This window comes from Scophthalmus maximus, chromosome 19, assembly GCF_022379125.1.
Source record: "Scophthalmus maximus strain ysfricsl-2021 chromosome 19, ASM2237912v1, whole genome shotgun sequence".
Lineage (NCBI taxonomy): Eukaryota > Metazoa > Chordata > Actinopteri > Pleuronectiformes > Scophthalmidae > Scophthalmus > Scophthalmus maximus.
The window spans coordinates 12697970-12716080 of record NC_061533.1 but is presented as its reverse complement, the minus strand read 5'-3'; the positions used below and the strand labels follow the sequence as shown (position 1 = coordinate 12716080).

The window sequence follows — 18111 nt, the reverse complement described above, 5'->3', positions numbered from 1 at the left end:
TTAATCCTGACAGTCATTTTCACCATGGCCAATCTACTCACTCCAGTAAAATAATTTACCCATATTACCACATGCATCATTCCTGCATCCTTCAACCTCTCACAAAACACACATTTCCCCCCTTCTGCCCTTTCACCACTGATTTCCTGCCAGTAATTTCTTTCTCCAAATTTCAGCTTCTCAGACTCTCCTCTGTCCCTCTCTTTGTACCTTGAGGATGACTCTGCGGCGGACCACTCTGGTGGTGACATTCTCCTCTTCATCAGCCACCCCCTCGACCTCACCGAGTTCCCGATCTAGCCGAACGTGTATGTAGGTGAGCACGGAGCGCACCGAGCCGCTGGCTATGTGGAGGACATTCTGACAGCTGATTACCAGGAAAGCCAGCAGCACAAAGCTGAAGAGGAGCTCAGTCACCAGGGCCCACATTGCCCCACTTTGATTCCCAGCAAATCAACACACAACAATGCACAACTCCGGCTTCACGCTCCTCAGAACTTCCACTATTACTGTTTGCCCAAGCAGCACCTCTCTCAGCTAGTAGAGAAGGTAACAGCTGCAGTCCTCTGCCTCCGGTCACTGGTTCAGTCAAACTGGTTTTGTGCATTTAATTCATATCCTTGCTGGGGCAGTGGGCCCTTTCCTGGGTTATCTATTCCTTCTCTTTCCCACTGTCCGGTCAGGAGTTCCCAGTCAATGACAAATCAAGGCAAAAGCAACCTTGGGAGTTGTCTATTCCCACCTCTCCCTCTTTCTGACCATGTGATCTGTGGGCTTTAAATACCCCTGGCTACTCTAGTGTGGCTCTGTATGCTGTGGTAAGAGCACTAAGAAACCCTGACTTTCCTCATGTACTGGTTATTGTAACAACAAAATAGTCTCTCCCCATGATCCACACAGTCTAGTAGGGCACATTTCTTGAAAATCAATCATAATTCTATGCAAACACAACTATGCAGCACTCCCTGCCTCCAAATAAACTCTTTAATTACCTAGAGCCCAGGTTAATTCTGGGAATAACCTTTGTTAATTAACCTGTGTTCATTCCCAGAACAATAATGGCAGTATCAAGCCCACAAAGGCCTTAAGCACAACACTCTATTTATGAGTTTGTATTTTACAGTGTGAGGCGTCTGTGTTGTGCCAGAGCGTTAACACGTGGGAATGACTGGGGTGGGGATCATGTAACATGAGTGGGGCAGTGTGAGAATGCTTGCTATATTTGGCTGGACATGCTGTTTGTGCCCATCTTGGGCCCAGGACTGTGTGTGTGTGTGTGTGTGTGTGTGTGTGAGTGTGTGTTTTATTGCTGTCTGGTTGTAGGATCATGAATAAGATAATGCTGAATTAAGTCTAACTTCAAAAGGTGTCTTCCCTTCTAGAAAATATTTTTTTAAGCTCATTTACTACTTCACAGCATTTCTCTTCTAAAGGCAGGACAAGGGGAGGAGCAGCACACTCACCTGGCCCTTCAGGCGAACCTCGTCCCAGGCCCGTAGCTCTGGTACCCTGTGCGGGAAGCCCAAACCCTTCTCAAACGGCTGGGTACCTCTGAAGTGGCCCCGTAAGATCTCAGAGTGCCCCATGTCCCTCACAGGCTGAAGCAAGGCCTCCTGGGACATACAAGACATGTCTCCATCCACAGCATTACGTACTGATGACATCATGGAGTCCATGGCCTGCCTGGACTTAGGCTGACTTCCTACCCAGGCCTGAGTAGGGTCAGTAACAGGGATCCATCCCGGGCCTGTCTGTTCCTGCAGGTAGGAAAGGAAAGAGCCTCCACCACCTCCGTTTCCCCCATTACCTGACCTGGAACAAGAGAACGGATCAGTGAGGAGGTGGTATATGCGCCATATGCTTACTGCAAGTAAAGTAAACTTCCATAGCCCCTTTGTTCATCACTTTCTCTTCATGGAATTGTCAAAACAACTCCAGAATACCACTGCCATTTGCTGACAGGCAAAAAAGTTTAATGTAATGTTAGTACAGATTTTGACTTTTCACAGTCTCCTGAGAGGTGGAGGGTCGTACTCACCTGTCTCCATTTCGATCAGCAACACAGCTCAGACCAGGTGACTCACTCAGCCGAGCATACACCCTTTGCTGTCCTGCAACAAGAGAAATCCCTTCGTCTGAGCCCGTCCCTCCTCCTCTTCCTCCTTCTCCTCCAGCTCCATCACCACCAGTTGTACTGGTGACTGCTGATACCTCCAAGCTTGCCTCTGACCCCTGACCATTGTTCAGCCCGTTAAGATTGATCCCAGCGATGGTGCCCCCAAGTGAGGCTGGCGTGGCAGTGCTGAGCGAGTCAACGCCCATCTCTGAATCGTCTTCAGGCAGCTCAATGGAGCCACTCAGCACCCCACCCCCTCCACTGGCTGCACTGGCCTGACTGGCCGGCCGACCCAGACTTCCATACGGCAGACCCAGCAGACCTTCTGAGTCATCAGCATTGCTGCACTCCAGCGAGGAGTCTTCCACAGGCACCAGGGAGGGACTGTTGCCTGAGGGCCACACTTGCACATCAGACATCTCCATTAGGGTGTCTTCTTCTGTGGTGGCAATGGGGGCACAATCCAGACTGGAGACTTCCTGCCAGAAAGGCTCAGCGCCCAGCGGGGAGGGCAAACTGTACTGCATGGAGGCCGGTGAGAGAAGTTCTTCCTGCACGAGCCCATAACCTGGAGCGAGACAGAGAGAGGCACACTGACACCCGGCCCCCCTACCTCGCTCCCCACCTCAACCCCACAACACCGGGACACCGGGAGGGGGTAAGTACCCCTGCCCTGGAGCTGGGCATCTAGGGGAGGGGTAGAGGAGGCTGAAGGGACAAATAGAAAAGGAGCAGGTAGGGAGAAAGGGGAGGGCCAAGACAATAGGAGCTGAAATAAAGGTGCACGGAGCTTAAGTCAAGAGAGCAAGGGCAACTTTTAGAAGAGGGGGATGTCAAGCTCGATCAGCCAGCGCTGATGGTGAGAGCAGCAGCGGCAGCAGCAGCAGCAGACACATCCAGATAGACCAAGAGCTTGAGACCGAGATCCAGTAGTGACTGATGCTGCTCTGCTGGCTGCCACCTGCAGGGAGACGGACAGCAAATACTGCCTCTTCCCCCAGCGTAGGGCTGTGACACACACCTGTCCAACAGTGACACTCTTTGTCACACATTCACATGCCAATAATACACTCTCTCACCCTCTCATTTTGTCGCACACACATTCACAGTCATATATTGCATGCATTCAAACCCATTTAAAAACAGGCAGGTTAATATTGTTGCCAGGCTGGATAGCATGCATGCAGGCAATCTCATTCTTTCCTCACACACATTCCCACGCACATCAGCTCACGCCACACAGCTACTTGCTCTCTCCTTGACACATATATTCATTATAAAGCATATAACACAGCTACACTTAGTTGGACGTTTATCCGGTACACCTAACTAAACCTAATGCACTCTAATACAAACAGTCCTGCAATATTTCCTCTTTCCACCCTACAATTTCAGAGGGGGGTTTTGTAGGAGGTAGTATGTGGTGCTGTTGGACTGTATGCCATTGCACAGAGAGATGCTTCTGTTAATCAGCCTACCCTTGCTGATATAAATGAGGTGGATAAAAATGATAAAAACATGTCCATGTAACATGATACAACGCAAACTGTTGCCTCCAAAATGACCATTAAGATTTATTGCAGGACCTTTACTATTAGGCTAAATTAGCTTTATCTAGGTGTACCTAATAAACTGGCAACTGAGTGTAAATACATATAACAGATAACTGACCATTTTGCTGATTTTTATGCAAACACATATAGGCTACATTAAACTTGATTGTTCTGTTGTGAAGGCTGCATGGACGGTTGCCACATGGTTGCATACAATATATATATTTGAATTCGTATTTCAAATGAAGTTATATCGATTAGCAGAACTGCAAAGTGTTAATGTGCTGCGGACTCAGGTCACTCCAACAACTGTTTCTTGAACACCTTTTCGCAACAATATTTTTCCTGTTTTAAAAACTGATCTAGCACGATAGAGCACAATCTCAGAGCAGCATGCATTTACAAGTATTGCACAGTATATTGCACAAAAAAATCCACTATGGAGAGTATGTTTTTAGCATAGCAAACAAATAATCGGCCTTGTATTTGTCGTGTGTATTCTATTTTACTGACTTAATTGTGCTGAAAATGACCTTGCAAATTTGGTGAGTAATTTAGGTGAACATTTTGATGTCTGGCAACATAGATAATGCAAAGTGTGAGTGGTTCTATTATTAGTGTCAACGTATATTAACCAGAAGATAGGGTGAGCAGGCAGAGAACACGAAGAGAAGGTGACTCTCTTTCTGAGCATGCACATGAGAGAGGGAGAGAGAGAGAGAGCGAGAGAGACGGAAAGTATGTGTACAGTTTTTAGTGATGAGAAAACTGCGCAGGGTGTAATTTGATTCACGGTTGGCATTGCTGCTGTTGAGCACTGCTGAGTGTGCAGGAGATATTTGTGACACAGAGTGACCAAGAAGACCTCTTGTCCTACTTTCTGTTCTCTCTTTCAGCCTCTCAACTACTGTCATTTGTCTACAGAATAAACAAATATGTAGCTTTCTATGTCCATTGCTAATAAACAAAGAAAATGTTGAGTAAGGAATTCAATATAAGTTTCAAATAACATTTCACTCTTCATTTGGGTCACATTTTTAACGTTTGTCAGGTTCCTTTACCTTATTTAAGGGTCGCATTCACAAATGTTTTATTGTCCTTTGGCTTCACTTTACTGTAAATACCGAACCATATCTGTAAGGACACTGGGGGTTTCATATGAGTAATATAAGCTGCAGGAAATACAGTTTAATAATAATAGTGCTTATAATAATAAAAAATAATCAAAAATTATAAATTCTAAATTCAACTTAAATCAACCGACCTCCAATTCCTATGTCCTATGAAACATATTTACTTTATCAAAGATTACTTACAGATAAAATCTAAATCATGGAAAAGAAAGAAATTAAGGGAAGGGCAAGTGTGAAATATGAAAAATGTGGCTGTGATTGCCTTACCCACCTAACTGACAGACATTTATACAGAAAAACAAGGCAGTGAAGCTCATGTAAAATATATGTAAAGTATATAGACTCATATTGCCCATACACATACATTGGCCACACATGTATATGAAAGACACAAACACATAACTAACAATAAAGATGCTTACACTGATAAACTCACAGAGACTGATTGATGAGTTTCACTATAAACAATAATCACAATAAAGGGAGGAACAATAGCACACTGACCCTTATACAACACTCACAAAGACATTTAAAACATGTATTATAAATCACCCACCAGATGGACACAGTTTACATAAAACCGACAACCGCAACATTCATACATGAACAGAGCAGACAAGTCATAGTTCACAAAAAAGGTTTGTGGCCTTTTTTTAACGCCCACAGGACAGAGCTCCGAGGAGGAGACAGACTGTAGGGTCACTATCATTATGCATGCAATGCAAAAACAAGGTGCCAATGCAGTGTTTGAGTCGTCATCTCTAGCGAGGCAGTGTTACTCCTCATCCCAGTGTCTGCATGCAAACACAGGGGGAAATGAGCGATGAAAGTCAGACTCCGTGCACATGCGGTCAGGCAGGAGGGAAGGGAAAGAAGGGATGGAAAAAGAGGGATAGAACAGAGTGGGGAAAAAGAGAAAAGACAGGTAGCAAAAGAGAAAGAGGAATATAAAATAGGGGGATGAACACAGAAACAGTGAGAGACAGAGAGGGTCACCTCCCCCCTCCCAGTGGGTGCTGAGTACACAGTCTGTGTGAGGGGGTATCGGTCACAGAGCGGACACTTAAAAGGTGGGATTTTCAAGAATACAAAAATAAAGAAAGTGCACGACTAGTCGCAAAAAAAGAGAAAAATATAAATATGTGGGTCAGAGGTCAACATGAGGTCGGCATGAGGTCAGAGTTCGGAGAGGAGTGAGAAGGAGGAAGAGTAGGGCGGCTAGGCTGCAAATGACATGTCCAGAAAAACACAGAGAGAGGGACAGATTCACGGGGAATGAAAACAGGGCTCCCAAAAGGACATTCAGTGCAACAACATTAGCCCTAAAGAGACTCAAATTAGTCCCCATGCAACCACAGGCAGAAAGTATTAAATCTCCCCTTACAAAAGTCTAAAAGAAAGCATCTTTCTCTGTCATTTGGTGTATTTTCTAACCTGGTCTTGAATAAGGCCTTGGAAATGTGCATACCATGAGAGGTGCACTAGGAAAACCTCTACAGAAATTGATCTCAAGGTCGGAGAGGTTAAGATAGAGAAAGATAGGATAAAGGCTGCAGTGTGACTCATTCCTCTACACTAGCAAACATCCTTGCTCTGATTTTCTGTACCTCTTGAGTAAAATCACTGCTTTACTGATATTAAGAAATTAATCTTGGAAAATACACATTTCCTTTCATGTCAAAGAGTTAGACGAGAAGATGGATCACTATTTCATGTCTGTATGGAAGATATGAATCAAACCCTTGCATCCGGTTAAAATATCTTAGCATAAAGACTGAAAACAGCCATCTACCAACACTGCTAGAGCTCGGCAAAATGTCAAGTCATGTGTCATTTGTTTAAACCAACAACGGCAACCTGTGGTTTTACAAAGCTGAGCTTCTTAATATTTATTGGCATGGTATCTTCTTTCGAGGAAACCGTGAAAGTACTACACCTGACAAGAACAGAGTCTCAGGAGCTCTCCCAAAGCCTGGAAAGAGCTACGATAGCTGTTTTCAAGTCTGTATGCGAAGCTAAGCTACAGCAATCAAATGCTGGCCGTGGCCTTTTAACAGACAGACACTTTGGGCAAGAGAGCGAATTAGCATATTTCTAAAATGATTCCTCCACTTTGAAATGAATAAATGAACCCGTGAAACAAATTGAGAAATAAATAAACTATTCAAACATGTATAAATAAATCCAATGCACAAGGAAATCTAGAATAAATTCAAGTGGCCTCAGAGTTATTTTCAATTTCTTTGAGCATATCTAGATTTATTTTACAAAAAGTTTTATTTATTTATTTGAATGGTTGTCAATTGATCTAACCATTTTATTAATTGATTCATTTTTATGGCCTAGGAAAAAAAAAGAAAAGAGGTTTCGTTTCCCAGTGGGTAGCATACTAACCTGTCACTAAGAAATAAGCAGAATACCAAGGTCACCAGCTTTCAAAACAGCACCACAATTTAACATGAAACGTCAAAGCAGGAACGGCCTTTGGGAGGCAAGTAGACAGACAGATAGACAGACAACACAAATACATGGTTATCAGATCCACTGCAGCTGTGATCTGAATGTCTCCCTTTTCACCCTTTGACCCTCATGGTCATATCTGTATGCATGGTTACATCTCTGACTATTGCTCCAGTTTTCACAGGGAGGACATGTCACCTATCGGACTGACTCATCGCCTGCACTGGATTCAGAGAAAAGAACCCAGTCCAGTAAGAAGGGGGGGTCACACCAGTCCAGAGGTGAAAATGGAGTCAATAAGATGTAGGTTATGCATGTGTGAAGGAAACCATGAGGAAAAGGAGTAAAAGACTTGCAGACTCACAGTTGGTAAGAAGCCCAGTTATGCTAGGCTATACTTATGACCTAAATGTACTGATCATGTATGAAAATGTGTTATTTTAGACAAAATATGCAAGTTAAAATCAAATCCATCTAAATTTTAAATTAGGCTTACTGTTCTTACCATTCAAACTGAATTCACACCTTAAACTAAACAAAAATAATAATACAAGCACAAACAAAGCTCTAAATATTGATGATAGGATATTATTTATTTTTTTGTGGAAAAACTTTATAACTTGGAGTTTGAGAGTTTTGCTCAAAGGCTCTGTGGAGTGCTGGAGGATAGTCTACACAATCCCCGAAGCATTCACCATTTAAGCATACCTTTCTGTATGCACCACCTGCATTTCACTATTACCTTCGATCACAGTAAATAAGTACAGTGTAAAATGAATAACCCAAGGCACTACGGAGCTTGCAGTACAGTAGGAGTGTCCTGAGTCCCTCTGCATGCTGACGGAGGTACAGTAAAGACCTGCAAATGCTTGACGTTTGTGGCAGCTTTCATACACAACAGCATGATGGGGAGTTATTAAGAAAGACACGGGGGCAACACAGAGAAATCACAGGGACACAAACTTCACTTTCCCTTCAGGGTATTTTAGTGAAAGAGAATGTATGTTTATTGGAAAAGTGGCTTGGAGAAAACAGGACATAGGTAAAAGGCTGCCCTGTGCGATCTGGGGAGGGAGCTTACCATTGGTAATACCAGGGGAGAGGTGGTCTCTCTCAGTGTGTCGGCGTCTGCTGAAATCACGGGAGCCTTGTCTCGCAGGCTGAGGTGGCTGGCCCTCTAACATGGTGACAATGTCCATACGGTCAATACTCTTCAGAGCTGTGTACAAGCTCTCCACTGCAGTGCGGATGCACGACGGAGAGACACATGCAAACAAGGAAAAAGGGAAGGAGGAGAGGGGTTCCCAGGACAAACAGCAATACAATTACAACACCAGCCACGCTTCAAGTCCATTAAAGTTACAGAATATTGGGGTTGAGAGAAATTTTCATCAATCTCAGATCTCATGTACTCACTCTTGGCTCTCTTGCCCTCGCGAGTGGCCCACAGGTTGAGCAGTGCAGAGCTCTGCTCCAGCAGGGAGTTCGGATTCTCCACACGGATCTTATTGATGTCATCCACACTGAGCTGAAGCTCACGTGCCAACTCTGTTTAAAAAATGTGAGGGGGAAGTTCTCGATCAAACAAGGGCCATATTTTTTACCAATAGCCTGAGTCATGCTGTTGAAGCATTCATGGTGTTGTTCTTGAAATGTACTGCTTCACAGTAGCTCTGAGCGGAAGAGGAAGAATATTCAGTCTGTTAAAAAAGCTATGGCTGGAAAACGGAAAATAATTAGTGTGATTGGCTGGTTGCCATGTCGCAACTTTGTTTAACCAGCAACGAGCTAGGCAAGCTTGTCAGACATGAGGTAAACATGCATGTTTGCACACACACACACACACACACACACACACACACACACACACACACACAACTGTTGTTTATTACCAGCCCAGCTCAGTCCCAACTGTTCTGCAATCACAGCCATTTTCAGCTCAGTCCTCTCCATGGCAGTCATTGACGCTGCAGAAACCAAACAAGAGAAACTGAGTCACGGATTCTGTTCATAGAATACTGCTGTGGGTGAAATACTATGATAGAGAAAAAAAAACTGTAAACATGGGACAGTTAAAGACTCATACCCATTGCAGGCTCATTTAGGGCATTGTATCTTTCTCTTAACGCCAGTGGGGTCAGAGTTCTCCTCCGGTCTTCACTTCCCACAATCTGTCAATCACAATCAAACATCACTGAAGTCAGACATTTCGCAGGCAAAGACTTTAAATAAATACACCTAATGGGTCATGTTAATGTATGCTAAATCTGAGGGTGTTACCTTGATACATGGCGGCATGGTAATGTTGAGGTTACAGAGCACATGTTGACTGTCCTCATACTTGGTGGATTTGCGCAGGAAAGACAAAAATCCAGTGGGCTCTTTACTGCTGTCTCTAACCTTAGATTCACAGACACACAGAAAGCAATAAAGACATGTACATTCAGGGAGGAAACGCTGGTGGTGAACTGGTGGGGGACTTGAAAGAGAAAGCCAGATGGTAATACCTTAACAGAGACAGGGAGTCGGTTATCTCTGAAGGCCTGGAAGCTGAAGCAGCGGGGCTGCTGGGTGGCCTTCCTCACTGGCACGAGATTTCCTGAACACTCCAGGTGAAGTGGCATTCCCTCCATCACCTGCACAATGTGACAGGCATAAGTGCAAAGTGCAAAGAAATTAGAATAGAAACACACAGCAGGAACCTAGCAGTGCCTGTCTTTGCCGTTGTTAGGAGATGAGTAACAGGTGTTTGACAGTGGTTTTAAATACTTTTTACAAATACAATTTTATCACAACTGTATGATGCACTGCTTTGGTCCTTGAACTGACCTCTATGTCTCTGCTGCGAGCCACCTCTGTGAAGTTCTCATGTTGCTCCAGGGTTTTATCCATCTTATCGTCGGTCATGCAGTAGCAGCGCAGGCGTCCCTCGCGGAGTTCATTCATCTTTGCAAACACCACAAACTTGGCCATGTAGGGTACAGCAGACAACTCTCTGTAGAGCAAGTTGGCAAAGGAGACGGCCTCGGCCGTCCGAGGACAGTCTGCGAGCCAGAATCTGAGAGGAAATGATGTCATGTTATCACAGCGGCTGATTGCTAGGATCATTAAAGATGCCAAAGACATATCATAACTGATATAATATCTTGATGTGTTATGATGGTATATTGTGCGTATTGCCAACTGAACTTACCGTGCTGACACATTGGTTGTAAAACTAGCACATTCATTAGCATACATAAGCTTGGTTGTGCCAGTGATGTCCTCCCACTGGGCGGGTGCTGTGCCACCTGGGAATTGGGCAGGATGAGAAAGGTCAAACTGGTTAATCAATCTTTAACAAAGATAATAAAGAAGAAGTCTCAAGGAGTCAGAACAGAAACTTTTAAAAGTCTTATTTATATTTACGTCACCACTGCAAATCATCAATTTTGCCTCATAAATCTTTCCTTGCCATCGAAAGAAACTGCCCCCGTCAAAACAAACACACACACACTTACTCACCCACCCACATAACTCCCGGTCATGGCATGCAGTACCTATGACAGAGCAAAGCAGACGCAGGCTGGTGGTGTCACCCTCCCCAGAGTCTCTGGGGCTTTCCCTCCAGGATGGGGGCAGAGGTATACACAGGCCGATGGGTCGGTGGAATTTGCGCCGCCGAGGCTCCACAGTGACAACAGGACTAAAGTTTGCCTGGTTACCCAGCAGCTTTGCTACTAGTTCATCTGGAACTGGCTGAGCCTGAGGTTGAAAGGAAATGATGGAGAAAGGGGTATGTAACATAGGTTTGATGATGTGGTAGAAAGAAATGAAATTAGACAAGAGAAAAAGGAAAAGATGAAAAAACAGATGTTGTCATGAAAGGATAGCAGGTAGAATGAGACAATAGGAAGTAGATGGGGCAATAAAAAGGGTCAAAGAGACGACAACCGAACAGGGAAAAATAAAAGATGGGGAAAGAGAGAGAAGCCCACAGTGAATAAAATACAGCATGGTTTAAACATTACATCTGGAAAGACAGTAGCAACACAAATTGGTTGTAGGACTTAATAATCATTTTTTATTGTGAAAAGTAACAATGTGTGTTAACAAGAAGCTCTTACAATCATCGATACAAAATTATATCAATCAAAAGGCTCAGTGGTTTTTCATAAGGCCATTCTTGGCATGATTATTACAGCAAGATTGTAGTTGAAAAGATTTGTTCCTGAAAAGAATAGGGAAACTTTTAACCCATGTCTATTTTAATTACATTTAGCTATATTTAGTATTTTCAGCTTAGATGGTAATGGCATGTGTCGTAGCTACTGTGTTAGTTTACAAGAAATATTTAACTTGTCATAAATTCATCCAGGTGTCTAAAGGGCAGCTGTTGAACCAAAACACACTGTTGATTCAGGCTGTATAATACTGTCATTTTGGTTTACAGAAACATATTGTGACTTTGGGAACATTTTTTATACTTTGCTACTATTAGTTGTATTTACTCTGAATATATATATTTGATTTAACAGTTAATAGTCATATGAAATGGTAGCATTAATTCCTTGATTTCATGTTTTCCTTTTAAAACAATATGTGGGAGCAGGACCCTAGACAGTTTGGGCTAAATCATGGGGCTTGTGCAAAGAAAGCCAGTTTGATCTCATAGGATGAATAGACAGGTGAAGAACAACTAGTGATGAAAAGTGCTTACTTCATAGGTTCCTTTTGAATCATAGACTGCAAAGTATTTGCTGTAACACTAAGTGTGTAAAGTGTGCGAAAAATGATTTCTCTTGTCTTTGGTGTGTATTTTTGAGGAGACACGAACCTGAGAATGGAAACGTGTAGCTGGTCAAACGCAAAGGGACTAAAAGCTTCAACAATAACTGATATAACGCCATCCCCTGTTGTGCGGGAAACAGTTCAGTTCTTCTAAAATAAAGCCTTTAAGTACATTTTCAGACATTCATGATACCAAACCACTGGACACTAAACAAACAGTCATTTCTGGCTATACCATAAATCTATCAAGTAATGCTTGACTTAGGCATCTCAAATGAATTTGTTATATATATACACATATAACAATTTAGTATATAACTCTATACTAAATACAGGGCTTTGCAGATGACATAAATACATTAATAAGAAAGACATCACTGAAGATAAAACAAACAATAACATATCAGCACTAAATGAGCAGTCTACTGTTGTATAAAGGTGCCAAGTGCATGCACTGTGTGAAATAAAAGGAAAATAGGTCCCCTAAAAATACGAAAAGCAAAATTGGCAAACAGAAAAAGATACAAAAATCAGTAATACTTGGCACAAGTGCTGATATGATCAAGTCATTCATTCTAAGATCTATCAAAATACATCCAACATGCCTTTTCTCAGGCAACACAGGCATTAATGATTCTGTAATTCTTCTCCTTCCTTTTCCACATCGTCCCATCTCACCTGCAGCCCCAGTCGGACTCGTTTGGTGACTGCCGTCTCTGGAAATGTGGCCTGGACCATCGGCACCAATTTACTTGTCAGCGAACCTCCCTCTGGCCCAATCAGATCACTCTCTTGCTGGACGCGTGATACAACCGCAAAATAAAGGGGGAAGTCAGTAGAGATGATGCGGCGAATTCGCTTCTTCCCGAGCTCCTCTTGACTTTCTAAGTCTGTTTGAGAGAAGAGAAGGTTACTTTTTCTTAAGAACTGATACCACCCAGTGACCGTTTTTCATTGTCACCCTGAAATCCAGCATGACGCATTTTAACTCTTACCCTCATCCATCCCGTTGAGGATTGTTTCCAGCACCTCGTCGCCGTAGCGATTGCGATGTTCTTTCCAGACAGAGCCGTTCTCGCTCCTCAGCACCACAAGCTCCCGGTCACCACGACCCAGAGCAGCAAAGTGGGGGATCTCCACGATCACTGGTCTGAACAACACAAGAAAAATGGAATTATCGTAATTATTCCTACAAAGAGAAGAAAGCTCTTCTCAATGTCATTGTCCCCTCGTGTAAATGTGGTGAAGTGTTGCTCAGAGGCTTCCTCACCCCAAGAACTGCATGCCAGCTGGACCCAGGGAGATGATCCTGCTGGCCAACCCCTCTCCTTCCACCAGTGGAGGGGGGCTGGTCAACTTCTGTGGCTTCACCAGGCGGCAGGTGATGCGGGTGGGGGCTGCACAGGTCCGCGGAGGTATGATGACACGCAGACCATTATGCCTGCTGCCTCGCATAGAGCCACCACGAGCATCCACCATAAAACTGACCAGAAACCTGTCATTGGACAAGGGTCGTGATGTTGAGCTGTTAGATTAGATATTAAATAGAGATCCAAATGGGTTTTTTTTTATATATTATTGCTGTGCTGACCCTGTGTGTATGGGACTGGCGACTGGGCTGACATTGTCTGATGTCTCAGTTGCAGGGCTGCTGGGAATCAGTGAGTCCTCATCATATTCTTTGGGTAGTGGAAGTGGAGTGTGTTGCTACAACAGACAGAAACACTGTTCATTCTCTAAGGAACACAGTTTAGCAAAAAATGTTTTACAGGAACCTTAAAGTTGCACTATCATTAGCTTCTTGGAGAGGCTATGGAGAGGGATAGTCATGCTGCTCTGTACAGTACCTGATCTATCTCATGTTCTTTCAGGATAACAGTCTCTGGAGAGACACGCGGGATCCTGGGAATGGCTGGCGAGTAATTTCTGTTGTATGAAAATAGAAAGAGATCCAGTCAGATTAAAGAAGTTTATCTACATCTCACCTCCACCCAAGTGCTCATCTCTGGTGTTCAGTGATTGTCTATGGTGTTCCCCCCTCTATCCATCCACCTATTAGCCTGTGACTACCAGCTTGGCTCTGTCCCCTGCTTCCCCACCCAGCCCCCCTTACGCTGTGCCCAGCCCTCTCTCGTACTCCAGTGATTTCTTGGGGGAGAGGAAATCGTCATCATGGTCTTTCATGTCATCCATCTTCATGTACCTGGCACCTTCTGTCCCCAAGAGCTCCTCTCCTTCAGAGAACAACATGCCAAAGAGAGCGAACAGATCGTGGTCAGGTGGATGAAACAGCAAAGAGAAAGAGAGAAAGAAAAGAACAAGATTGTTAACCAGTGGTTCGGAGGGTTAGACAGCATGACAACCCAGGATTTAGGTGATGGCTCTGTGATGTGGGTGTTGGACTGGTGAAATGAGACATTAGTAATGAAGATCTGTACACTGACATCACTGCTAAATGCAGCCACTTCTACTGATCACGCAAAACACTTAAATTCTGGGCAAAAGGATGGGAATGGTCCAGGAGGTCACTGCAAACAGTTGTAGTGTCAGGCCACTGATTTTAGCACTTTTAATTGAAATAATACTTTCATAACATTGAAATAAGAGAGGAATCCTGATAAATGTAGTCTGGAGTTTTCAAAAAACCCTTAAAAGCTCAGCTAGCAACAGCATCATAGCTGAGCACAGAGCACTGTCTCTGGGCAGAGCGTGCATCAGCATAATCTCGTTCCAGAAACGAGTCGTCTAGTGAATAAACTGTTATTTTGCTTGAGGTTTCCTCTGGCTCAGAGAGAGATGTATGACGACAATTGCTCTAAAACCTATGAATGCAAACACAGAGACAATCACAACAGCATCAGGACACAGCAACACACATGACAAATGCAATCTATTCTTTACTCCACCTTAAATGCTCAGTGCAGTTTATCTTGATTTGAGCAGGGGTGGGTTTTGGTGACTTACTCCCCAAAACTCGCTGCAATTTTGTAAAATTCATCAGTAACAACAGTCAGTCCTCCCTGAGTGCATCAACCAGTGCCGGTATCAGCGCTGCCGCTTTGAGTGTGTGAGTGGGCGTCTGTATGTGCTGCAGAGCCAAAGTGATGTAGGTGTCATTACACTTTGTTTAACTAGAGTGCACTTCCCACAGGTTCACATCAGTCGGTTTATATCATGGATATTCTCTGTCTTGTGTACCGTGCAGGTGTGCCAATGTCGGGAAGGCTGGAAAGTGTTACCATATGCGAGCGTGCGCGTTGGATAACCTGTCAGTATAATTTTACCGTTACAGATATGAGACGTGTCTTCTAGATGGCAACTCGGCCACTTTCTATGTTAAGAGGAATGGAGACAATCTGCCAGTTGAATTATCAGGGGGGCCTCAAATACCAAGACACGCTGTAATGTCCTCTCGCATCATTGCCAGAGGTGTTGTTAGCTTAAGGCATTGGTTAATTAAAGCTGCAATTGTAGATTTTTGACCACTTGGGGGCAGCAGAAACAAGCTGTTCACTGTGAGCTGACATGGCAAAGTTGTTACAAATGGATAATTTACACATCGAGCACTCACAGACCAACTTAAGCATTTATTTGTTGCCGAATTTCTGTCCACCTGATGAATGCAAGTCCAATATTTACTCTCCTTTTTGCTCCACTTTAGGTCAGCTGGCTGTTTAGCTGCGAAATTATGGACTTTGTTCATAAACTACCTGCTAGCTGTGTCTGACTGCTCTGTGGTGCTTGGAAAAAAGATGAAAGTTAGTTAAACCAAAACAATTCACTGAAAGTAGCAAAACTGGCAAAACTCCTTTCAGATACAAGTAGTCAGATGATCCATTTAACCAGTGCCTATTATTTTTATTTAACTTAAGCTTATACCTGCACACACGTAACTTTGCTTTATTTGTTTGTTACTTTTATTTCTTACTTCTTTTCCTGCATGAGAGAAGCCATGCAAAATGTCATTTTACCTGAGTATAATGACAATAAAGAGCATTCTGATTTTGATTCATTGTTAATATAAAAATGTTGATTATAGCCCCTTTGACCATTTTAATTCAATCACAATTCCCCTCTAATGCCCAACAGACACTAACAAACAATTCACATGGATTCACAATGAAGACAGATTTGAATGCAGTCACTACACAATGACTACACAAGGAGAGACATTAACCGAACTAAACTATGAACAACTAAAGCTCAGAGAGCAGTTTGTCAAACAAAATATTAAATTAATTGAATATGATGTGACTAAAACTATAACTGTAGAAACAAGGACTGTTGTCATAAAGGAAGACGCCTGGACAGTTAGAGGATGGGGGTGTTATTAAAGGGACATAAAGGTTACAGACATGGGTGCTATGGGTGCATGCCAATGAGAAACCAGAGCCACCATCACAGTGAGCACCAACACAGAGGGAACACGAGAGAGCAAGAGAGAGAGGGAGATAAAGATAGAGAGAGTGAGCTTGAAATGGAGCCATACACTTTATTACAACAACCTATGAATGCCGCAAAAAGAGAGAAAGAGACATTCATACCTAATGTTAGCTGTGCAATTCCTAAAAAAGGGCAAAAGGCAAAACAAGAATTGTAGAAATAAACATGTCTGACCAGTTTAAACATCATAATATCAGCCTAGTAAATTTCTGGTAATATTGAGCGTCCATTACACATTGTTTCTTACTCTTTCATGGGATTAATAAGAATTGTATTGCTCTACCTTCATCCTCAGAAACATCCAGTATCTCATCCACTGTTTCAGGGAAACTCATGCGATGTTTCTCTGTGGTCGTCTGCGGGGAACAGAAGAAAGAGATAAAACAATTACAGATAGATCAAGATAAAATGTTTCAAGCTTATTTTTTAAACAGTATTTCCATGTCATTATCATGGCCACATAATGTCATACTGTATCGAGCGGGCATGATAACATTTCTAAACTTCTGACCATGGAAACTGTCTCCTCGGTGACAAGCTTCAAGACGTCAATCACGGATATGTAGCCCAACCTCTTAGCAATGGCGAGGGCTGAAGTGCCGTTCTAAAAAAAGAGAGGCAGACGGATCAGATCACTTGAAACCAAACTTTTTAATGAGCTCAAGGGAAGAGATGGTACATTAATGCTCACTGTAGTGGTCTCGTTGGGCTGGGCTCCATGCTTCAGCAACAGAGTCACAATGTCTGTGTGTCCCTGCTGGGCCGCCTGGTGCAGAGGAGTGTATCCCAGCTGTAAAAGACCAAAGACAATACAAAACAAGCAATATGAAAGCAGGATCTTGGGCTCTGGGAACTCTAGAACAATTTACTGACATTAGCAGAAAATCTTGCAGCCAGCCTTTCAAGAATAAACCGTATTTCTAATTATAACACCGTGGTGCATGTATCAATATATAAACATGAATAAAAAAGCACCAGTTTTAAACTGCATTGTTTGGATATTACTCGGACCGACCCATGCTTTTAATAAATCTACAGGAAACACTGCACCTAAGACTTGTATAAATTAAAGTACCCAATTTCCAATAATCATTGATTATTATCGGCTGTGTTAACGTCTGGGAATACCTGCTATAGTCAGGACCCATGCTTCTAACTGTGCAGTGTTCTGAAATTTTATATACTGAAGAGTGAGACGGATATAGACGTCACAGAAGAGCTCTGTGCTAATTTTGTTGTAGTTTTATCCAGAACCAGAGGGAGGCACTCACCCTTGTTTTGCTGTTGACATTGGCCTGTTGCTGCAGGAGGAACTTCACCATCTTGATGTTGCCATAGTGACAAGCTACATGGAGAGGGGTGTAACCCATCTGAGAGTAGAGAGAGGAATAATGATAACACCATAATAAATTCTAGTACAAGATACATACAACAAATACTACCGCCTAAAATGCTTTTACTTTGTGAAATGAATTGTAATTTTTAAGGCTGTAGTTTGTGGTGCTGTTCTTCTAAGCACATTATATAATTTTAGACATAAATTAAAATTCACAAACTATAATCTTTATTAATCTGATACAACTCTATGTCAAAGCACAACTGTAAAACCAATACACCAGAGGTCTCAGTGATCTGA

General features: G+C 43.0%; 1 protein-coding gene across 3 annotated transcripts in view; it reads right to left on the bottom strand.

Moving 5' to 3' along the window:
- ank1a (ankyrin 1, erythrocytic a) overlaps positions 1-18111 on the bottom strand; it is a 76736-nt gene that overhangs the window by 7595 nt on the left and 51030 nt on the right. The window contains exons 20-41 of one of the 3 annotated variants that reach the window (XM_035639146.2): positions 17747-17845; positions 17167-17265; positions 16987-17079; positions 16759-16831; positions 16577-16597; positions 14146-14266; positions 13880-13958; positions 13624-13739; positions 13303-13527; positions 13028-13182; positions 12711-12922; positions 10802-11006; positions 10456-10552; positions 10092-10320; positions 9770-9898; positions 9543-9662; positions 9349-9433; positions 9155-9229; positions 8679-8810; positions 8344-8499; positions 2039-2684; positions 1464-1812 (exon numbers count right to left, since the gene is read on the bottom strand). In XM_035639146.2, coding sequence (XP_035495039.1) covers positions 1464-1812; positions 2039-2684; positions 8344-8499; positions 8679-8810; positions 9155-9229; positions 9349-9433; positions 9543-9662; positions 9770-9898; positions 10092-10320; positions 10456-10552; positions 10802-11006; positions 12711-12922; positions 13028-13182; positions 13303-13527; positions 13624-13739; positions 13880-13958; positions 14146-14266; positions 16577-16597; positions 16759-16831; positions 16987-17079; positions 17167-17265; positions 17747-17845 — 3516 coding nt within the window. Of the gene's footprint in view, positions 1-210; positions 959-1463; positions 1813-2038; positions 2685-8343; positions 8500-8678; positions 8811-9154; positions 9230-9348; positions 9434-9542; positions 9663-9769; positions 9899-10091; positions 10321-10455; positions 10553-10801; positions 11007-12710; positions 12923-13027; positions 13183-13302; positions 13528-13623; positions 13740-13879; positions 13959-14145; positions 14267-16576; positions 16598-16758; positions 16832-16986; positions 17080-17166; positions 17266-17746; positions 17846-18111 lie in introns of those variants that run through there. The other 2 variants (XM_035639144.2, XM_035639145.2) reach the window with 2 other exon arrangements.